This window comes from Carassius gibelio, chromosome A14 (genome assembly GCF_023724105.1).
Source record: "Carassius gibelio isolate Cgi1373 ecotype wild population from Czech Republic chromosome A14, carGib1.2-hapl.c, whole genome shotgun sequence".
Classification (NCBI taxonomy): domain Eukaryota; kingdom Metazoa; phylum Chordata; class Actinopteri; order Cypriniformes; family Cyprinidae; genus Carassius; species Carassius gibelio.
The window spans coordinates 25,468,332-25,487,747 of record NC_068384.1 but is presented as its reverse complement, the minus strand read 5'-3'; the positions used below and the strand labels follow the sequence as shown (position 1 = coordinate 25,487,747).

The window sequence follows — 19,416 nt, the reverse complement described above, 5'->3', positions numbered from 1 at the left end:
TTAAGTAAAGTGAAAAATTAGCCTTTCCACATTAAACAAATACATGTTCAACTCCTCTTTGTTCATTGCAAATTTCTATATTTATTTATGACAACAGGTTGATTATTGCCGCATACTCTTTGTGTATTAGTATTGTTAGGACTTGCCTTAATTAATCAATTAATTTCTGCTGAATGGGATTTTACAAATGCAGCACACTCTTAGTTTATAAATAGTTTATTTATGCTCTTTTCAGCATAAATAATAATTAACAGCATTGTGTTGTACATTGGAAAAAATCACTTCAGTTCAAAGGGTTTTTTTTTTCTCTAAAACACGAACTTCAATAATTGTTAAATGTTTTAAAGCATTTCCCGGGTAATAAAACATTCAGTGCTTTGGGATATTTGAGATTTAATTTGGTGCTCAAAATCAAACATACATCTGTAACGTCACACAGCATACAAGGTCACAAAACAAGACAAATCATAAGGCTTCAATTTCTTCAGCAGATATAAGCCTAACACTGTTGAAACCAGAGAATTCTCTAACAAATATGAAAGCATTTGAAACCACAAAAAACTGCAACTTCTCCTGTAGAACAAAATCAAAACAAAAACAATCACAGGTGCACCAAATTGCACTCTCTCATCCCATAATCATCATTTCCATATTGCCAGCAACCCCTTCTGCAGAATCACTCATACTGCCTTTCTCTGTCAAGTTAAAATCATTATTTTCTGGTTCTTTTTAATAAAAATGTAACAATCACTGGCCTGTTTGAACCTTGCATTTGTAAATATTTGAGTGTTTATGCATTTGGAAGAACAGCCTTAAGCTGGTGAAATACTGTGATGCTACATAAAACGTAGTTACACTCTTTCCCAAGCTGCTTGAAAATAAGCATGAGTTAAATTATGATTGTTATCAGATTACATTAACATTTGGGTCACAAACTATTTAATGCTAATCATCAGAACGTTTAAATTGTAATTTGAAATGGTTTCAAATGTATCCATGCACTTAGTGAGCGGACAAATATTATATTTTTTTAATCACAAGGCTTTGAGAAATAACTTGCAACGGTGGCAAATTTATATGTTTTAAGGCAATACAAACATTTTAAATGATCATTGTAGGAACTCATGGGAAACTCTTCATGCAGTGCTGGAAGGTTTATTCCTTTATTCCACTAAATGATATGTGCACTTGATTGTATGCTGATGGATGAATCCAAACAAATGTTTGACAGAAACAAATTACTGTAAATCCAACAAATGTCACGTTTCTTCAGACCTTTAAAGATTACTTAGGTTGTAAAGTGTGCCCTGAATTAAGTATGAGGGATTGGAAATATATCAGATGGAAGAAATCTTGTGTAAACATGTCCAGGTTGCATTATTTTTTTTTTTTGATTAATAAACTGAAACATATTATAGGGCCATTAGAATTTTTTTTACAGTTTTATTTAAATCAGCATAAATTAAAGGAAGTATATTAATATATATATACATTTTGCATTACAGTAATGATTTGCATTGCAGTAATGGGGAAAGTGTGCTTAACTGTCATGATAATAATGTCATAATGCAAAAATGGCCTTAAAAGGTATCATTTTCTGTCAGCAAAACTTAACTTCTCATTTATTTCTTTTGATTTTGAGATGACATACATTTTGAATGTTCTTGACAGGTTTTGTGGGATTTGCCTTTTTAGTGATGGTGTAATTGAAAAAAAGAAAAGAACAAAATAAAAGAACACAAAAAAAAAGTTATTGGAGCAGCTGTAATAAAGTAACTAAAATTAGTTGCAGGCACATCCTTGCATCGTGAATGATCAATGTTAATAATTTCACAGTTTAAGGTCCTCAACACAGGCAGTTACTCTTAGGGTCGGGCTGATGTGTCAGCTTCACTCTGCAGCCTTCTCTTTCCATGTTTCTGTAGATCAGAGATCTTTGGGCTTTTAGACGACATGCCAGGCACATGAAAATGGAGTCCACATTTTGGCTCTCCTTGGGATCTTTGGCTGACGTTTCAAACAGTAGCATGTTATGAGCATCGGCAAACTTGAGGGCAGTGATGGAAGGGACCTGGATCTGGTCAACTAGGTCACATTTGTTACCCACCAGTACACAAGGCACCGAGGATGACACCCCGTGCCCATTACACTCCTGAATCCAGGTCTTTAGGTTCTGGAAGGATGCCATTTTTGTTACGTCATATACAAATACAATAGCATGCACATTGCGGTAGTAATGCTCCACCATGCTCTTCCGAAAGCGCTCCTGCCCCGCTGTGTCCCATACTTGCACCTGTTAGAGAAGAAACAAACAACACATTTCAAGAGAAATTAAATGAGAAAACTGATGCAAAAAGAAACTGATTAGAATGACAATAAATAAATCTACTTTGAACATCTTTAAAAATACTTGTTTTAACTATTCATGGTTAAATCCAAATAACTATGGGTCATTGCTTTGAACTTTACTCATTAAACATAAAGAAACATTACGACTGTGATTTAATAAATTATATATTAAAGGGTTAAATTAACTCAACTGACTGATTTCAAATCACACACACACACACACACACACACACACACACACACACACACAGATAGATAGATAAATATAGATAAATAATGTGTTATGTACATGTATACATGCATTCTATGTTCTTTTCACCAATCTATTGTATTGCAATGTATGAATAATAAAAAATAAAAAACTTCAAAAGAAAATATAAGATTATTGGTGAACAATACCATAAAATATCAAAAGTTCTGGACAATCTATTGACAAGCTTTTTTTTTTTTAAAGATTAAGATTTTTAAGATTTAACGTTAGCTGTGTTAAAACCAGATGTAGAACATTAAGAACCAGTTTGAACCAGGTTATGAACATCTTAAACAAAAGTAAAACTGTAATAAAAATGTCGACATTATAACATGTATTTTGTATAACATGTATAACATGTATAACAACATTCTAGCGGAAAGAGTCATTAATGTGATTTCTCGGAATGTAAACATTGAGCTTCCTCGTGATGCTGCTGTCACATTTCCACTGAAGCACACAATGCAGTCGTGATACAAGGAGATACGGCCTTCGTGACAAGACCAACTCCAACAATAAATCCCACCTTTATTTTCTCGCCCTCGATCTCCACGGCTTTCTCCCTGAAATCCACGCCGATTGTGGCTTCAGTCTTACAGGGGAAGGCTCCGCCGGTGAAGCGGAAGGTTAAACAGGTCTTGCCCACATTTGAGTCCCCGATGACAATGATTTTAAAAATCCGCGTCTGCACACTGTGATCTAAGGACGTGGTTAGGTCTAGAGACGACGTGAGGTTGGCACGGCGTGAGTTTGCAGTTCCTTCTCTGTTGTTTGGGAATTCATTTGCCATAACGGTGAAATGATGTGCCGAGCCCGGTGTTCACTGGTCCGGCGGTGATGATGATGATGATGGTGGTGGTGGTGATGGGGGAAGGGATGGCAGATCCACTCCCAGTCCCTTTGCAGATGCAGGAAGTTTACATAGACTGACAGGTGTATGCCAACTGCAGTACTTTTAACGAAAATAAAAATAGGTTGCTTAAAAATATTTGAAAAACAAATTAATTGTGTATATAATAAGTGGACAGCGTGGTAAATTAAATTAAATTAAATTAAAATTATCCAAAACGACTTACAGTGCCTTTAAGCTATCAATTTTTACCTATCATTTAAAAAATTTAAAGGGATAGTTCACCCCAAAATTAAAAGGACAAACTCCCACAAAAATGTAAGTATCAAAAAAGTAATAATAATAAAATAATAATAATAATTGTTGATAAAGTGTAGGCTCCATAGCCACAGATCATATGTGTATAGAATAGTATAGATGGTTTGTTTTTAGAAGAAAAAATATTTAGAAATTGTGTTTAACTGCACTGATACTATTGTCTTCTATAAAGCTGCATTCATAATTGATGTTATTTCATAATTGATTAGTCATTTCATAATTGATTAATTTTACAAAATTAATGCGTTCTGTTTTTGTTATGTTCCTATAATTGTGAGGATGATCAAACTTATGTATAAATCACTGTACAAATAAATGTGACTTGACTTGAAATTAAAGACTAAAAATCAAATATTATTATTTATTTTCCCAGTGTGGCACTAAGTGTCTTACATAACTGTGTTCTTGTTTTATTTATTTGAACAGCTATACCAAAATGCTGACATTTATACCACACAAGGCCACGTTCTACTCTGTCAAGGCTATTTTGTTCTGATGCATTGAAAAATGCAAGAAATTCTACAGAACATATCCAAATCACAGACGTTCTGGGATGTTTTATGTACAATTTATGTTAAAATAAAAAGTATGTAATATTATTCAGTTTAATCTGTAGAATAAAGAAAAATGTACAAACCATTAACTTCATGAATTAAATACATATTATTAAAGAAATTCAAAGATAACAATCCATGCCTGTTCACAAAAACAGTTAAGGAAAAATGCCATTTAACAATATTTTTGGTGGTATTTTATGTGCTTTGGTGGATTTTTAAATCATGATTTATGTTTAATAGAAAAATACCGGTTTTATTTTTCTAAACTGCGAACCTAAATGCTACATGACTTTATGGATTTCTGTATATTGCTCAGATCACTTGAAGATCACTTGTCCCCAAGGCATTTCTAGCATTACACATTACATTGAGTTCATGAAGCATGGGTCCTGTATGACTAAAGTTCCCTCCTCTGTCATGTGAATTCCAACCTGTGCTGTGAAGTGACTACTGGGTACAAGTGTAGTAAATCCAGGCAAAGTCCAAGAAATGTCTGGTTTGGGTAAGCCAGCAGCTATATACAGTTCAGAATCACAGGAGACCCCTGGTAACCTCTGGTTATTGTTTTTTTTAAATTTTATTTAATATATATATATATTGTAACGACAATGAGTTTTACAGAATAATTAACTCAAATTATATATAGGGAATTTTAATAATTAATCAGGAATATGATTAATATATATCTCAGATGACAGTTACATTAAATTTTATTGATTATGAAAAATTGCTCAATTGCCTATACCAATACTAATCACAGGGCATTGTAATTTACTCATTAATATGTCAATATTCCATTCTTCATATCAATTGTTGTGATATCTCTTACTGTAAATTACTGCAAATCAAACAGTGGTTTGTCCAGCAAACCAGATTGACCTATCAATTTTCAATAAAGTTATCACTTCTTATAATTCAAGGAAAAATATTCTCTGGCCATGAAAATATTATCCTATCATTATGATAAATTTAGTTTCTAAATTTAAAGCTTGTAGCTAAAGATCAGACCTCTCAGTGACTCGTAATGTGAGTGGGGTGGAGTCCAAACCAATCATGTTATATATGGGTTTTTAATAATTCAACTAATAATACATCAAACTACAAATCACACAGAGTAAATATGCGTATGACAATACAGACAGTAACCTTTATACAAGACATAACGGGATCCAAATAAGGGAGAGAGAGAGAGAGAGAGAAAATAGAATGAGCTCAGGTATGAAAATCACAGTCAGTAACCTTTTTGAAACCAACACGAATCAAATAATAGCAACACTTTAAAGCAGCATTTAAAATCTCCATAGAAAAATGATACTTGCAAAAGGGTCCAGTGTGCGTGAGCGTGAGACCGGCGACACGCGTGTGATGCGCGTGTGATGCGCGTGTGAGCTGCTCTGGATCTTGGTGTGAGCGTGGGGTCACCTGGTCCTTTGTGGCAAAGGGGTGTTCGTTCATCTTTGCGCGGTATTTGAAAGGTTCAACAAACAATGTTCCAGAATTCGTCTTCCTTGTGTGGAGAGGCGAATAGTCGAATAAACTTAGTAAAGAAAAGAAAACAAACAACGAAAATGAAAGCTTCCAAAGGAGCCATGAAAATGGCTTTCCTCTCCTCAGTCCCTGTGCTGAGGGGGACGGCGATATGAGCGCGGCCCAAGGCCTCGCGGGAGCGACGTTGGTCGCAGCTCTTGGTTTGCTCTAGATAAATGGGTCTGTCAAAGCATGACGATTACACAGATACCAAAAATAATATATATAAATGATCAAAACATGAAGTTACATTCAAATGCAGAATTACACACATTAAAAGATTTGATTAACACATGATAACACTGCAGATAGTCCCAATTTATATGGGAAACCTCTAATGTACCGCAAAAACAATACTATATACATTAAGACTACATTTGAGTACATTTTACCATTCTTTTGTAAGGATTAGATTTCCTGTCCTGTGGTCCTGTGTGGTCGTAAAATTTTACGAAGTGCAAGGGGGTTGCAGAACATGGCTCTCTTTGAGAAAGTAAAGTGAGGAGAAACAATTCCAATTTATACGCTAGAAAAATTATAATCCTCGCATAACAAGGATTAACCATGGTACACACAAAACATATTCAAAATACATATTATTAATAAAATGATGAAAGTAAGGAACTTCTAAGAAAGGTCTCTTTTTGTCTTTAGTGTGTTGAGGAATTTGGGGGGGTTTTCAGGTCTCCTTTGAGGCTCGCATGGGTATTGTAAAATAATTTAAGTCCAGCCAGGCTGGCGCCAGGCCAGGCATTTAGTGCAAAAAGGGTTTCATTTGTATGCCTGAATTTAACCCATGAATCGATGACCTGCATATCTGTTACAATATATATATATATATTATTTATTGGGTTTTTAAAATTTAACTCTGGTTATTGAAGGTGGAGCATGAGTGATTTGAGGTGGAAACACTCACTGGATATGACAATGTTGAGGATCCAAAGGTATTTCTGGCTGTTTGATGTGTAAAGTCCCATTTTCCAGGCAGTGAATGAACCGCTGAAGTTTCATGCCTGGATTCAGTGCTGTTCCATTGGGTAGAATCCACAGAAACTCTGGCTTTGGTTTTCCTGTGGCACGACACTCCAAAGATATGTCATCACCATCTGCTTCGAGAGGAACAATCTCTATGTTTGACACTGGAAAACTTGGCATTTCAGCATATGATGCAACTTCCAGGTCAACTGCCAGACTTGCTTCCCCTAGGTAATTCTTGGCTATGCACAGGAACCAACCTTCATCACAGTGGCGGATACAGAACATCATTAATAGGTGGACCTGGTGAATACACGGATGGGCCTCGGGTTTTTAATCTTATACACCTGATTCCCGGGCTCCGTATTATAGAGCTTTCACACTGCGCGCGGTTGCGGTCCGGCGATCCATTCCATGCGCGGTGCAGTGCAGAGATCGTTTCTGCATCGAGCCTATTTCTGATGTGCTACACGCGCTGAATTAAAGTGACAGGCTGACAGTGCATGGTTCGTGGTCAAAATGAACACAGATTGACATGAAAATATAATAATCTCGCCATAAATGCGTTTAATTAAATAAAATGTAGCAATATCATCATCATTTTTTTTTTTTTACTTTAGGACTGGGGTAAAGCAAGGAAAAATAAAATTTACTTCAACAAGGAGACATAATGAACATCGTCTCATTCATGGTGGAGGTGAAAAAAAAATTTCTTTGTGACATGCAATATTTAATGTATTAAAACTTAAATGCAAAAGAAAAGACATGATAGTCGGCTGTTTTTGTCAATTTTAATTTTTAATTTGAAATGTTTTGCGATTTTAATGTAAGTACTACATGGTTAAATATTTTACCACTTGTTTGAGCAACTTAATACAAAAATCTATATAAGTAGCGCTGAATAATACGTTGTTTAAATTGTGTTTAAATGTCTATTAAAGAGTGTATATGAACAAAGAGATGCTGACAAACCCTTTTTTTTAAATAAAAGTTTCTGATAACTTCTGGATTTGAAATATACACATAGTGAGTATGTGTTTGTGGTAGCCTACAGTCGTGGATCAGTCATGCACTGCACACAAAAAGAATCATAACAGAAGAAACCAGGTATGCTATGTGTTATATATTCACAAGGCAAACAACCAAATGCTATCAAACATTTTTACTGGTGTTCAGGTCACACACAGATAATCTGATTGGGTGGGCCACCCATAAATCCGTGCCTGCTTCATCAGTCTTTCGAATGTCTCTCAACTCAAGAGTGCCATTCCTGTGGACTTGGAACCTACCTCCCAAATATGGAGTGGGTAGAGACATGCCGTAAGGTGTGGTACAGGTGATTTGTGGTTCAGGCATATCCTTTGCTTTGCAGTCCAGGAGCAAGGTCTGGTAAAACACTGCTAAAATTGTATTCTCTCTTCGCCCACGGTGTCCTTTAATTTGCGGGCCTTTAACCTCAACAAGAAGGTTCACATTTTTGATGTTATCTCCAGCTGGGTTCCGTGCAACACAGGCATACTTTCCTTGATCAGCCAAGGTCAGTTTTTTTATGATCAAAGTCCCATCATTTAGGATTTGGTATTTGACTGACGATGAAGGGATTTTTTCATTCCTTGGTGAGATCCAGATGAAAGTAATCATTTGAGCTGATTGCCCGAAAGGTGTCCACGTACAGTAGATACCTGCTCTTTAGAAGATATATGGGATGAGTTTGGCACCACTTGGATGTTTACTTTCATTGCATCCTCCCCCAGTTGTTCTTAGCGTAGTATGTATAATTGCCTTCATCCTTCTTTCCCATTTGTTGCAACAAAAGTGTTCCATTCCCAAAGATGATATAGCACCAGTTACGGGTTCTGCTGTCATCCCCTCGCATTGTTGATCATGGTGCCATCTGGGAGGCTCCATGAAACCTCAGGGTCTGGAAGGCCAGAAGATACACAGTCCACCAGGAAGTTATTTCCGTTAGCAACACTTTTATGTTGTGCCCAAGTGTTCTCTATCTTTGGTGGCCTCATGAGAACCTTTACTTGGAACAGCTCCATGTCCTCACCGTTTGGTCTTTGATATATGCACAGATAATTGCCTCCATCTTTCTCAGTCAGTCTCAGAATTCTCAATGTGCCACTGGGGAAAGCAGTGATGTGTCTTTGTGGACTGAAAACAAAAAGGGAGAAATTGTTTACATCTTTTTATGACACCTGAACTCTTCAATTTAAATTAACTATAATGGAATAAAAGAGCTCATAGAATTTTTCTGAAGCTGCCTGCACATTGTGCATTTCCTTTTTTTTTATGACCTTTCAAATGTTACTTGTCCGAATGGATAATAAGAGACAAGTGAGACATTAAATAAAAATAAATAAATAAATAAATAAATAAATAAATAAATAAATAAATAAATAAACTCTGTGATGTTTTAAATAAATAAATAAATCAAGTCTGTGATGTTCTTTTTTTTCAAAATATGTGATATCAGTGGCGAGCACAGACCTCCCAAGGGGCAGGGGTGAAATGGCATTACAAGGGCACAATTGAAAAACATAAAAAAATAAAAAAAATTGAATGAACAAATATAAAAATAAAACACTATATACATTGATTCCTATTAAAGTGACTGTATTAAAGTTTTTCAGTCAAAGAGTATCTAGTGATTTTTCTATTTGTGTTTGGTGTTTTATTAACATTAAAGGAATAATTCACCCAAAAATGAAAATAGTGTTCATATATATATATACCTTCATGCACTCACTTAAAAGTTGTTTTAAACCTGAATGAGTTTCCTTCTTCTGCTAAACATACGTTATTCAAAAAAGTATTTTGAAGGTATTTTGCTGGTCCACAGTGACATATATTTTTCCTAATATCAAAGTCAATTTGAACCAGCAACTATTTGGTTACACATATTCTTCAAAATATCTTATTTTGTGTTCAGCACAAGAAAGAAGTTAATATAGGTTTGGTACAACATGTTAAAGATAAACAATGACAGAAATTAAATTTTGGGGTGAACTATCCATTTAATTCACACGGCAGCATGTAGCCTACTGTCCCTTTAAGACCTGCACGCATCTTAATAAACAGACATGCATCTGTTTCTTTCAGTTATTTACTTTTATTTTAGACATATCCAACTATATGTCTAAAATAAAAGTCTATACATAAACCGTGTGTGTTTTTACAGTATTAGCACAAAGCATAATTTAGTTCAGTAAACAGGCACATGTTGACGGGCTTTTTCGTTTTCGTGCCATGCTTTGATTGTGCTAAAAACGCACATCAGAAAAGCACACGAATGAAACGTTTAAATAATCAGTGAGGCTTTAAAGCAGATGCAAAAAAAATAAAAAATTACAATTATTTTGTGAATAAGAGCAGTGTCCCGTGCAGCACTGCACAAGATCCCGGGCCCCCCCCCCCCCCCCCCGAAAATATATATTCCAGACTTTACAAGGGCCCTCTCTTCCTTTGGGGCCCTCGTAATCAGTACAGGTTTTACCCCCAGTCCGACGTTTTTATCATCCACGATCAAAAATATTAATATCCTACCTCGGCAGAAATCGCGGACCAGGGGCAGACACTTACGTATACAAAATATATTTCCTTATACATGAAGGATTAATATATTAAATGATTCAATGATATATATTGAAAATATACAGTATTATATAGTGTGTTAAATTAACACTGTTAATTTATTACAATATACTGAATAACAAATTAGGAATTGCAGTTTTTCATATATTAAAAAATATGTGAAAATACATGAACTTATATATCATAATGTATGCAATTTTATATTCAGTAATAGATTTTATATTCAGTAGTACATAGATAAACATGTGACGAGATAATTATTTACATTGCATATATTTCATATATAGGCTAACTAGTTAACAATAGGGGGGACTCTCCATAAGTGTAATGGTTTTTATATTGAAACTGTATTTTCTCTCCCCTCACCGTTACCCTTACCTATAACTTCCTTCATTTTTTGATTTTTAATAAAACATTGTTAAGTAAGTTTTTAAGGCTATTTTATTTATGAGGACTATGATGAAATGTCCTCATAAAATTTTTTTACATTGTTCTACCCATATCATTATACAAATTCATCATAAATCACACACACACACACACACACACACACACACACACACACACACACACACACCATCATGATAATCATCAGTTGCTTTGCTCCTATTGGTTCTTCATTAAATTACTGTTGAACAATTATTGTTTGAACTATTTAATTTTTATTAATTTTAGTTCAAGATAATGAGTGACTAATGTTAAATGTAATTGTTATCTAACTGCTAAGTAGCCTAAGCATCTAAGTAGCCTGTTCTATAGATGACTAAACATCTGAAGTAGACAAATTGCCCTTGTGTCTCGCTCAGTTACTGTATTGTCTGGATCAGCAGGGGTTGTATGGGTTTTCCAGTCTGAGACAGACTGCTTGTTTGATCTACACCATACATTGTTTGAATTACACAAGTCATGAAGTTGGCTTGCTGTGAGTTTGAGAGTGTGTGTCAGACTGCATGGTGTGAGCAGTGTGAACCAATAAATGCCCAAAAGAGAAAAAGTAAAGTATTAATAAAGGAAAAATGACAATAAAGCAGTGATCCCTGGATTTAAATAATCTCTCTGTATGGGGTGCTTTAAAAGGGAAACAAGCTCCCATACACACACACACATACACACACAAAATTATTTTATCATTATTTTAATTGAATAAATTGTCAAATATATATATAGCATTTATACATTTAGCTTGTCTTCAAAACCATTAAACATCCCCCTGTATTGATGTTCCAGAATTATTTTAGATGGCAATCTCCAGACTGTACCTCTGTGCGGGAACCTATAGACTCTGGACAATGCAGTGTTAATTTCGTTGACTAAATATTTTCGTCATTATTTTCGTCACGAATATATTTTTGCCGACGAAAACGAAACGAAAACTAAAATAGAAGGCACTGATGGAGACTAAAACTATGACTAAATTGATTGACATTATCGTCAACGAATAAAGGACGAGACGAAAATAGACTGTGACGAAAATCAAATCAGCAGACGGGAGAGATGCGAGGAATGAGCAAAAGAACCGGCAAAAAAGAACAGACTGCATGAGAGAAGAGAACCAATCAGAGCCTGACTTATTGAGACGTGAAGCGAAGGTTTTCAGTTTTTATGAGCTCCCGGGAAGTCGTGATAGGGACTTTAAGCAACATTCTGGCGTTGTATTGCGCCTGCGCGAATTTAACTGCTACTTTGTGACGTTCTAATTTAACGGTCTACTACGGGAGAACAGCTGATTTGCCAGAGTCGCTACAACGTGAGAGGTTAGGTAAATAAATGTTATGTTTTTAGACTTATTTACATCATACAATATTAAAAACTCCTCTTCTGACAAAAGATTGTCATTTAACGCCAAAAGCAATCCCTCTCTTGCTTTTTTAAATTATATATTTTTTTGGATCTCAATAAATGAATTAATGCTGCGTTGCGCTGTTCTGTTTTACCGTTGCTTAGTGACTTTTACGTTCTTGGCTACAGCGGTGTGACGGCAAACTTCCGGTCGCTGTAGCCGTTCCATTCGCAGCTGTTGCTTAAAGTCCCTACTGTCTAAAAGAGCGACAAAATGTCCACAGCTCACTTCACGTTTGACGACGAACAAAACAAAACAAAGTGTAAAGCACGCAGAGCGCTCATTCGTGGCAAGAACACAACCAATTTGAAAAGACATTTACAGACGAGCCACCCGGACATTTTCTCAAATGTAATTTTACAACGATGTTCTTTTGTTTATTGAGCTAAGCAAAATTGGAATAGTGCAGTGCGTAGATGTTGTAGCATTAAATATTACGAACTGAAAAGTACTGTAAAATAGCCCCTTCTTCAAATTAGATGCGAGCACAATACTAATACGTAATATCATGATAAATACATTTGATTAATACTAATGTTTAGTATATTTTATAATGTTCTACTTGTTGACAATATCACAAATATTTCTATATTAGTCATGTGAAACATGAATGTTCACATCCTATCATTATACATACAAATCTAGCAATATTGTAGTATTTAAAACATACAATATTGCTAGACAAATGAATACCTTATAAAATCTTGTTACTTTTTTTATCCACCTAGCTGCCAACTTATTAAATATTTACTTTAAATGTATGCACTTATTGTTCAGCTCAGCTGTAAGCTTTAAGGTCCTGGACCTAACGTTATTTTTCTTTTATTGATGGTCAATTGGCAGCTAGTTATTGTTTACATTATCATGACAGTGTTTGTTGCTGCATAAAAGCTTTTGAATCTAAATAAAGACACAGTTGTGTTGAAATAAAGTTGAATTTGTGTTTTATATATTTTGGTTAAGTTTGTTTCCTATACCAGCTGTAAAAAAATGTCTAGTAAATCTGTTATTGATTTTAGTCTTATTTTAGTCGACTAAAATACCAAGCAATTTTAGTCGACTAAAATACCAAGCAATTTTAGTCGACTAAAATAAGACTAAAATTAAAACAAATCAGATGACTAAAACTTGACTAAAACTAAAAAGAATTATAGTCAAAAGACTAAGACTAAAACTAAATTAAAATTTCGTGTCAAAATTAACACTGGGACAATGCAGGAAAACTGTGGATCTATATGTTGCCATGGCACTGTGTTGCTGATATAGGCCTTTCCAGGGGCCAGGAGCCTCTTGCCTAACATCCATCTGCACCATTGCTGAACACTCATATCTCCCTGAATTATTAGGATTGACCTTCTTTATATAAAGGGTTCCATTTGGGGAAATAAATATCCTGCTTACAATAAATTGTTTGGGCTTAATTTGTGAACCATCAAGGAGAACCCAATTAATTACAGGCAAAAACTCTCCTTTAGCAGAGCAATTTACATATACGTTTCTTCCAGCATTCATAAATATAGTCTCGTGTGAAACCTCATCAATTATTGGAGGTAGAGCAGCAACATGAATGTGGTATGTGAGTGTATCAGCTCCTGCTGCATTGCTGGCAATACACTTATAATCACCTTTATTAGAAAAGTTTGCTGAATGAATACTCAGTGTTCCATTTAAAAAAAAGTGATACTCTTCGGTCAAGGGTCAATGTCTCACACAAACGCCCTGTCTGGAAGAATCCATGAATTCTGAGCTTCTGGTTTACCCACCACAGTACATTCCAAGCTGACTGGGTTTCCCAGAAACACTGAGACATCTCTTGCCCTTAAACTCTGGAGGCTGAGTTTGGACAACGAGTATAACTACAATGCGGTCTGAACACAATTTGTTTTGAGCTGTGCAAAGGTACTGGCCTCTGTCTTGCAGCTTGACATTCTTAATCACAAAAGTAGCCTACCATTTGAAAACACTGTAGATTGAACTCTAGGACAATACAAATGTATCTGTTAATTTAACCAAACACATTTACCTGTACGACATTATCCATTCGATGCCAAACATGGAAGTGTTGTATACACATTTTTTTCATTGCAAGTATTACTGATTGCAGCCTTTCAACCACTTATTCAAACACAGAATTACAGTTTCCTTTTATTCAGTATTTACAAATATTTATGTCATCAAATAGCTGCAGTAATTTTCATAATTAGCACATGCTGATAATTTGGCTTCATTTGCACTCCAAAAATAGAACATCCCATGTATGCTCTCATAGAGAGAAACAATCATGCTTATATTAGAAATGTGTCTCAATGTGGATCAACACATAGAAAGGAACTGTACATCCCTGAAAGACAGCGGAGACCAGGACAGCTAGAGCCCCAGATACTGATCCCCTGTAAAGACCTTGTCTCAGAGGAGCACCAGGACAAGACCACAAGAAACAGATGATTCTTCTGCACAATCTGACTTTGCTGCAGCCTGGAATTGAACTACTGGTTTCGTCTGGTCAGAGGAGAACTGGCCCCCCAACTGAGCCTGGTTTCTCCCAAGGTTTTTTTCTCCTTTCTGTCACCGATGGAGTTTCGGTTCCTTGCCGCCGTCACCTCTGGCTTGCTTAGTTGGGGTCACTTCATCTACAGTGATATCGCTGACTTGATTGCAAATAAATGCACAGACACTATTTAAACTGAACAGAGATGACATCACTGAATTCAATGAGGAACTGCCTTTAACTATCATTTTGCATTATTGACACACTGTTTTCCTAATGAATGTTGTTCAGTTGCTTTGACGCAATGTATTTTGTTTAAAGCGCTATATAAATAAAGGTGACTTGACTTGACTTGATTCGTTTGCACTCCAAAATAAAAAATAAAAATTTGGAGAGAAGCTGCAATAACAATGCTTACATTAGAAATGTGTCTATATATTTTTTATGGTTATCATTTATATAAATTTATACCAAATGGAAATTTTGTATGTTATGTGCATGATTCATTTGTCTAATGTAGTTGGCCTAAGAAATGTGGTTCTCCCAGTTTTGGTCTTATCTTGGGCACTTCTCAAGCATGATGACAGTGTTTGATAACTATCAAAGGAAAGCTGGGGTGGGTATAATCATCCATTCAGACAGATGCATCGATAAAAGATAACACATTACATAATGTATTACATATTACATATATATTACATAAAATGTAATGGACAATCACCTGACCTGTTGAAACTTTGGTCCATGAAGCAATAGGTTTGGGGTTCCCATATGATCTACAGGACAGGAGTACATTTGTCTCTGCTAGAGCAGATACAGTAATGGATTCAGTTGCTGTGATCCTGGGTTTTGACGCCATTGCCCATCAGGTTTGGGAAGGGAATGGCAGTGCTCAGTTTCTTTGTTCTGTAGTGCCAGCGACTACCATATGCTATGCTAACTGTGGAGGTTGGTTTGTTTGTATATGCTAGGATGGATGGGGGAATCGCAGGCATGATATGTCCTTAGCTTAGAAGTGACAAGCTTTCCCAGCTAGGCTAGTCAATATGCATCAAGCTGAGACTGTCTATATCTGTTTCTGAGTCTATTGAAGTAAGTGGTCACATACACAAGAAGCTATCCCTGACCCCGAAATATACATGTAAGCTAAGGGCTTTGCTGTTTCAGCAGTGATTTCAGGCCGATTGGTGACCCCCTCACCCCTGCCTTCTGTTTGTAGGAAATGCCAAGTTTTGTCTTGGGAGTGGTGGTGCTTAGAGCTATGAACTGTGGGCTAGAAGGGAGACTGAGTGTAAGGATGGGGTATAATTGAGATTTGTTTTTTTTGGTGTATACTTTTTGATTAACCAGGGGTGGATAGGTACTCATTCATGATGCATTGCCCAATTGTAAACTCTCTCTCGGTCCATATTAGTTAAGGTTGGTTTCTCAGTCACATGTGCTCTTTTCGTTTCTGGAGGATTTATGTTGCCGATTTAAAGATTAGATCTGCTTGTCTTATCCTCATTTGCCTGGCTCTCAGTTCTCAAGATGATCTGTCTGTTTTCATCTCCATACCTGTTGATCTGTCTGGGAGTAGCAAGTGTAGCAGGGACTGCTTTATTTTCTTGCAGAGATGTTGCACTTTCAAGCTGGACTTAGTGTGTTTTGTTTTACCTTCAAATTCATTAAGCTTCTCCAATGTTTGAACTTTACTGAATGTTGTTATAGGCACTTTGAGAGGATCCTCTGTGATTCCCATGGCTAAGCTTTCAGTTACTGGGCAGCACTGTGCAGGAGAAACTTCGGAAGTCATTGATGCTGTAACATCTTTGTTTTGGGCTGAAGTATAAGAGTTGGTGGTCATTGATACACTGCTTTTAGGTATAAATGTTTTGACTAGAGAGTGAATGAATGGCACTGCTGTAGAGGGAGCTATGGTGAAATTTGGTCTCTTTGGACGTGGTCTATGTGATGGAGGCCTAGGCTGCCTATATGGGAATCTTTGACTTTGGTTTCAGATGGAATTATTGCTAGCCTTTATTTTCTCTTCTATTTTTTGCTTTACCAGCTGAGTCTCATGTTCAGGTATTGTTGTTGAGTCTATGTGCTGTAAAGTTAAATCTGAAATGCTATAATCACTTGGCTTGTCCTCGCTGTCAAAGAGCAGTAGTTCACCCTTGGATACCGTAACACCTCTTTGTGCTTCTTCCTTTTCACTAGTAACAACAATTAGATGAGATAACATATCAGCCCCATAAAGGTTAGCTGCTAAACAACTGTACTCTCCAGCATCCTTGTAAGTCACTTTTTTGATTATCAGAGTGTTGTTCTGTAGTACATACACCCTTCCTTTCCCTTTCATGTCTGATGCTTTGAGAATCTGTTTGTTTGGTAGGAGCCATCTTGTCTCAATTGGATGAGGAGAAGTTACTAAACACTGAAGATTAAGAGTGTCCCCATCCTCCACAGATATCTTCTTTTAATTTAAATCATTGGGACTTAAGAGACACATTCTGACTGTGAGTATATAGGTGACAATGTCCATATTAGTGTCAGTTCTCACAAAGCAATGATACAGTCCAGAGCCTGCAATACTTGCATTTTTGACAACTAGCCTGTAATTCTCAAACCTTAATTTATGAGAATCAGTTTTCGCTACAATCCAGACTGACCTCAGCGTGTTCTAGTACTGACTGGATTCTCGCCAGGGCTCCTCTTTGGATCATAGCCCAGGAGGAAACCACACTCCTCATCCTCTCTTCCAATGATTTGCTTTTATATAAAAAAGTTTCAACACCAGTTTTTTAGTTGTTGTTTTGTGCCTTTTCAGCTGAAGGGTGACCAAAAAGCCAGGCTGGTTCAGCCATTAAATGTCATTTGAGCTCTGTATAATATGGTGTTTGCTTGAGAGTACTGAAAAGTCACCTTTGAAGAATTCCCAAGTCTGGTTCCCTGTTCCAAAATTGCTGGGCTTTCGTAGTAGTAGGCAACCGACCTCCACAGGTTCTGAAGAGCATCTCTATCGATATCACATTCCAGAAATGTCTATAGGGTCACATTTACAGCAATCTCATCTGTTCTCCTCACTGGGTCCCACACCATGGAGGTTTCTTCAACAGGACGTGTTACATTACAAGCAACGTGTGCCTGATTCCCATGACTGTCAGAGAGAATGAAGGTCAGGTGGCCTAGAGGACATTCAAGGTCCTGATGTAGGTTGAAAAGCTTCAAGATCTGGCTGTTGTTCAAAGGCATTGGTGAGGCACATGCAGCACAGTTGCCAGCATGAGTTAAGCTCATTTTTGCACTTAATAACTCCTAGAAAGAGAGGGATATAATGTAAATAACATTTCTTTGTTTTCCTTTCAGCTATTTGCAGTCAGTAGAGTCAACTGCACTTATTCAACCTTAAATTGTATTTAACAGTACAATGCATCTAGGACAGTGATGATAAATGTAACAATTCTGAATAAATGATATATGTATGTGATGTTCTATATATTTGTGTGCAATGGGATTTTATTCAATGCCATTACATACAATTCTGAGTGAGTGGTGCAAAGGTTGGAAAATACAATCAAAGAAATTTTACCCTCATGTTTTTCATCCGACTCCAAGTGCAAGCATAAGTTGCAGTCACAAGCCCATGGGTTTCCATGCAGAGAGAGAACTTCTAGCCTGTCTAAGCACTGCAGAGTTCCTGGCAGCATGTATTCTAGTTGGTTGTCTGCCAGGTGCAGATGCAGCAGTCCTGAACTCCAAAATGTGACCAGGACTGAGACTGTAATAAATGTGTGAGAGTGGAGATCCTGCAGTTTGTTCCCCTCCAGTTGCAATAGCTTTAATGATGTGAGTCCATTAAATGAAAAAGGCTCAATGAAGTCAATGATGTTTTGGGTCTAAATGAAGCCGTACAAGGCTGGTCAAGCCCTCAAACAAGCTGGGGTCATTTGAGTTTGTTTTAGCTCAACTTAAGTATTTGTGCCAATAAAGAACATCAATCATATGCCAATGCAATTTCAAAGTCATGTATCTCAAATATATATATTTGATATAAGAGAGAGAGAGAGAGAGAGAGAGAGAGAGAGAGAGAGAGAGAGAGAAAGAGAGAGAGAGAAATACATATAATTTATAGAGACATAGAGGCACAAAGATGCTATACAGTACAGTAGATGAGTATACTCTGTTTAATGTGCATCTCATATCAATATTTATTAATACTGTACCTGGAGGGAACGGAGGTGGTAAAAGGATCTAGAAGAGACAGAGGAGATATCATTTCCGTGGCGTATGAGCATTTCCAGTTGCCACAGGGTTGCAAAATCTGAAGATCCAGTTTAGCCAGTGCCAGTGCTGTTATAGCTTTGCAGTAAGCAAAGATTGTGGAAAAAAATGTTAGCCTAAATCACAATACGCGAAAGAAAAAAAAAGTGAAAGTCATGACGTTTGCCAATTATGGTAACCCATACTTGGAATTAGTGCTCTGCATTTAACCTATCCAAGTGCACACAAATGGCAGTGTGTAGGGAATACATACAGACACATCGTGAACACACACCCAGAGCAGTGGGCAGCTATTTGCTCCAGCACCTGGGGGGCAACTGAGGATTCAGTGCCTTGCTCAAGGGTACTTATGTATTGTTAGTCTATCGTGAGTTTTTTAATCACTGATGTCTCTTTAAG

The 19,416-nt window shown here is 36.5% G+C and overlaps 2 protein-coding genes and 1 pseudogene across 4 annotated transcripts in view; 1 reads left to right on the top strand and 2 right to left on the bottom strand.

The window, feature by feature from the left end:
• Positions 1 to 19,416, top strand: part of LOC128026946 (ligand-dependent nuclear receptor corepressor-like protein) — a 450,432-nt gene that overhangs the window by 268,554 nt on the left and 162,462 nt on the right. The gene's annotated exons all lie outside the window — the stretch shown is intronic.
• On the bottom strand, positions 377 to 3,506 carry LOC128026954 (ras-related protein Rab-33A-like). Its single transcript, XM_052614256.1, has 2 exons — positions 3,126 to 3,506; positions 377 to 2,293 (listed from the first exon to the last, which is right to left on the bottom strand). Exons 1-2 carry the CDS (start codon positions 3,387 to 3,389, stop codon positions 1,847 to 1,849), a joined length of 711 nt encoding a protein of 236 aa, XP_052470216.1. The 5' UTR covers positions 3,390 to 3,506; the 3' UTR covers positions 377 to 1,846.
• LOC128027102 (matrix-remodeling-associated protein 5-like) lies at positions 6,764 to 19,012 on the bottom strand (annotated as a pseudogene).

Excerpts from the sequence above, each read along its gene's own strand:
- LOC128026954 (XM_052614256.1), bottom strand. The coding sequence starts at position 3,389 with ATGGCAAATGAATTCCCAAACAACAGAGAAGGAACTGCAAACTCACGC. Across the intron at positions 2,294-3,125 it reads TCGAGGGCGAGAAAATAAAG|GTGCAAGTATGGGACACAGC; the intron begins GTGGGATTTATT and ends CTTCTCTAACAG.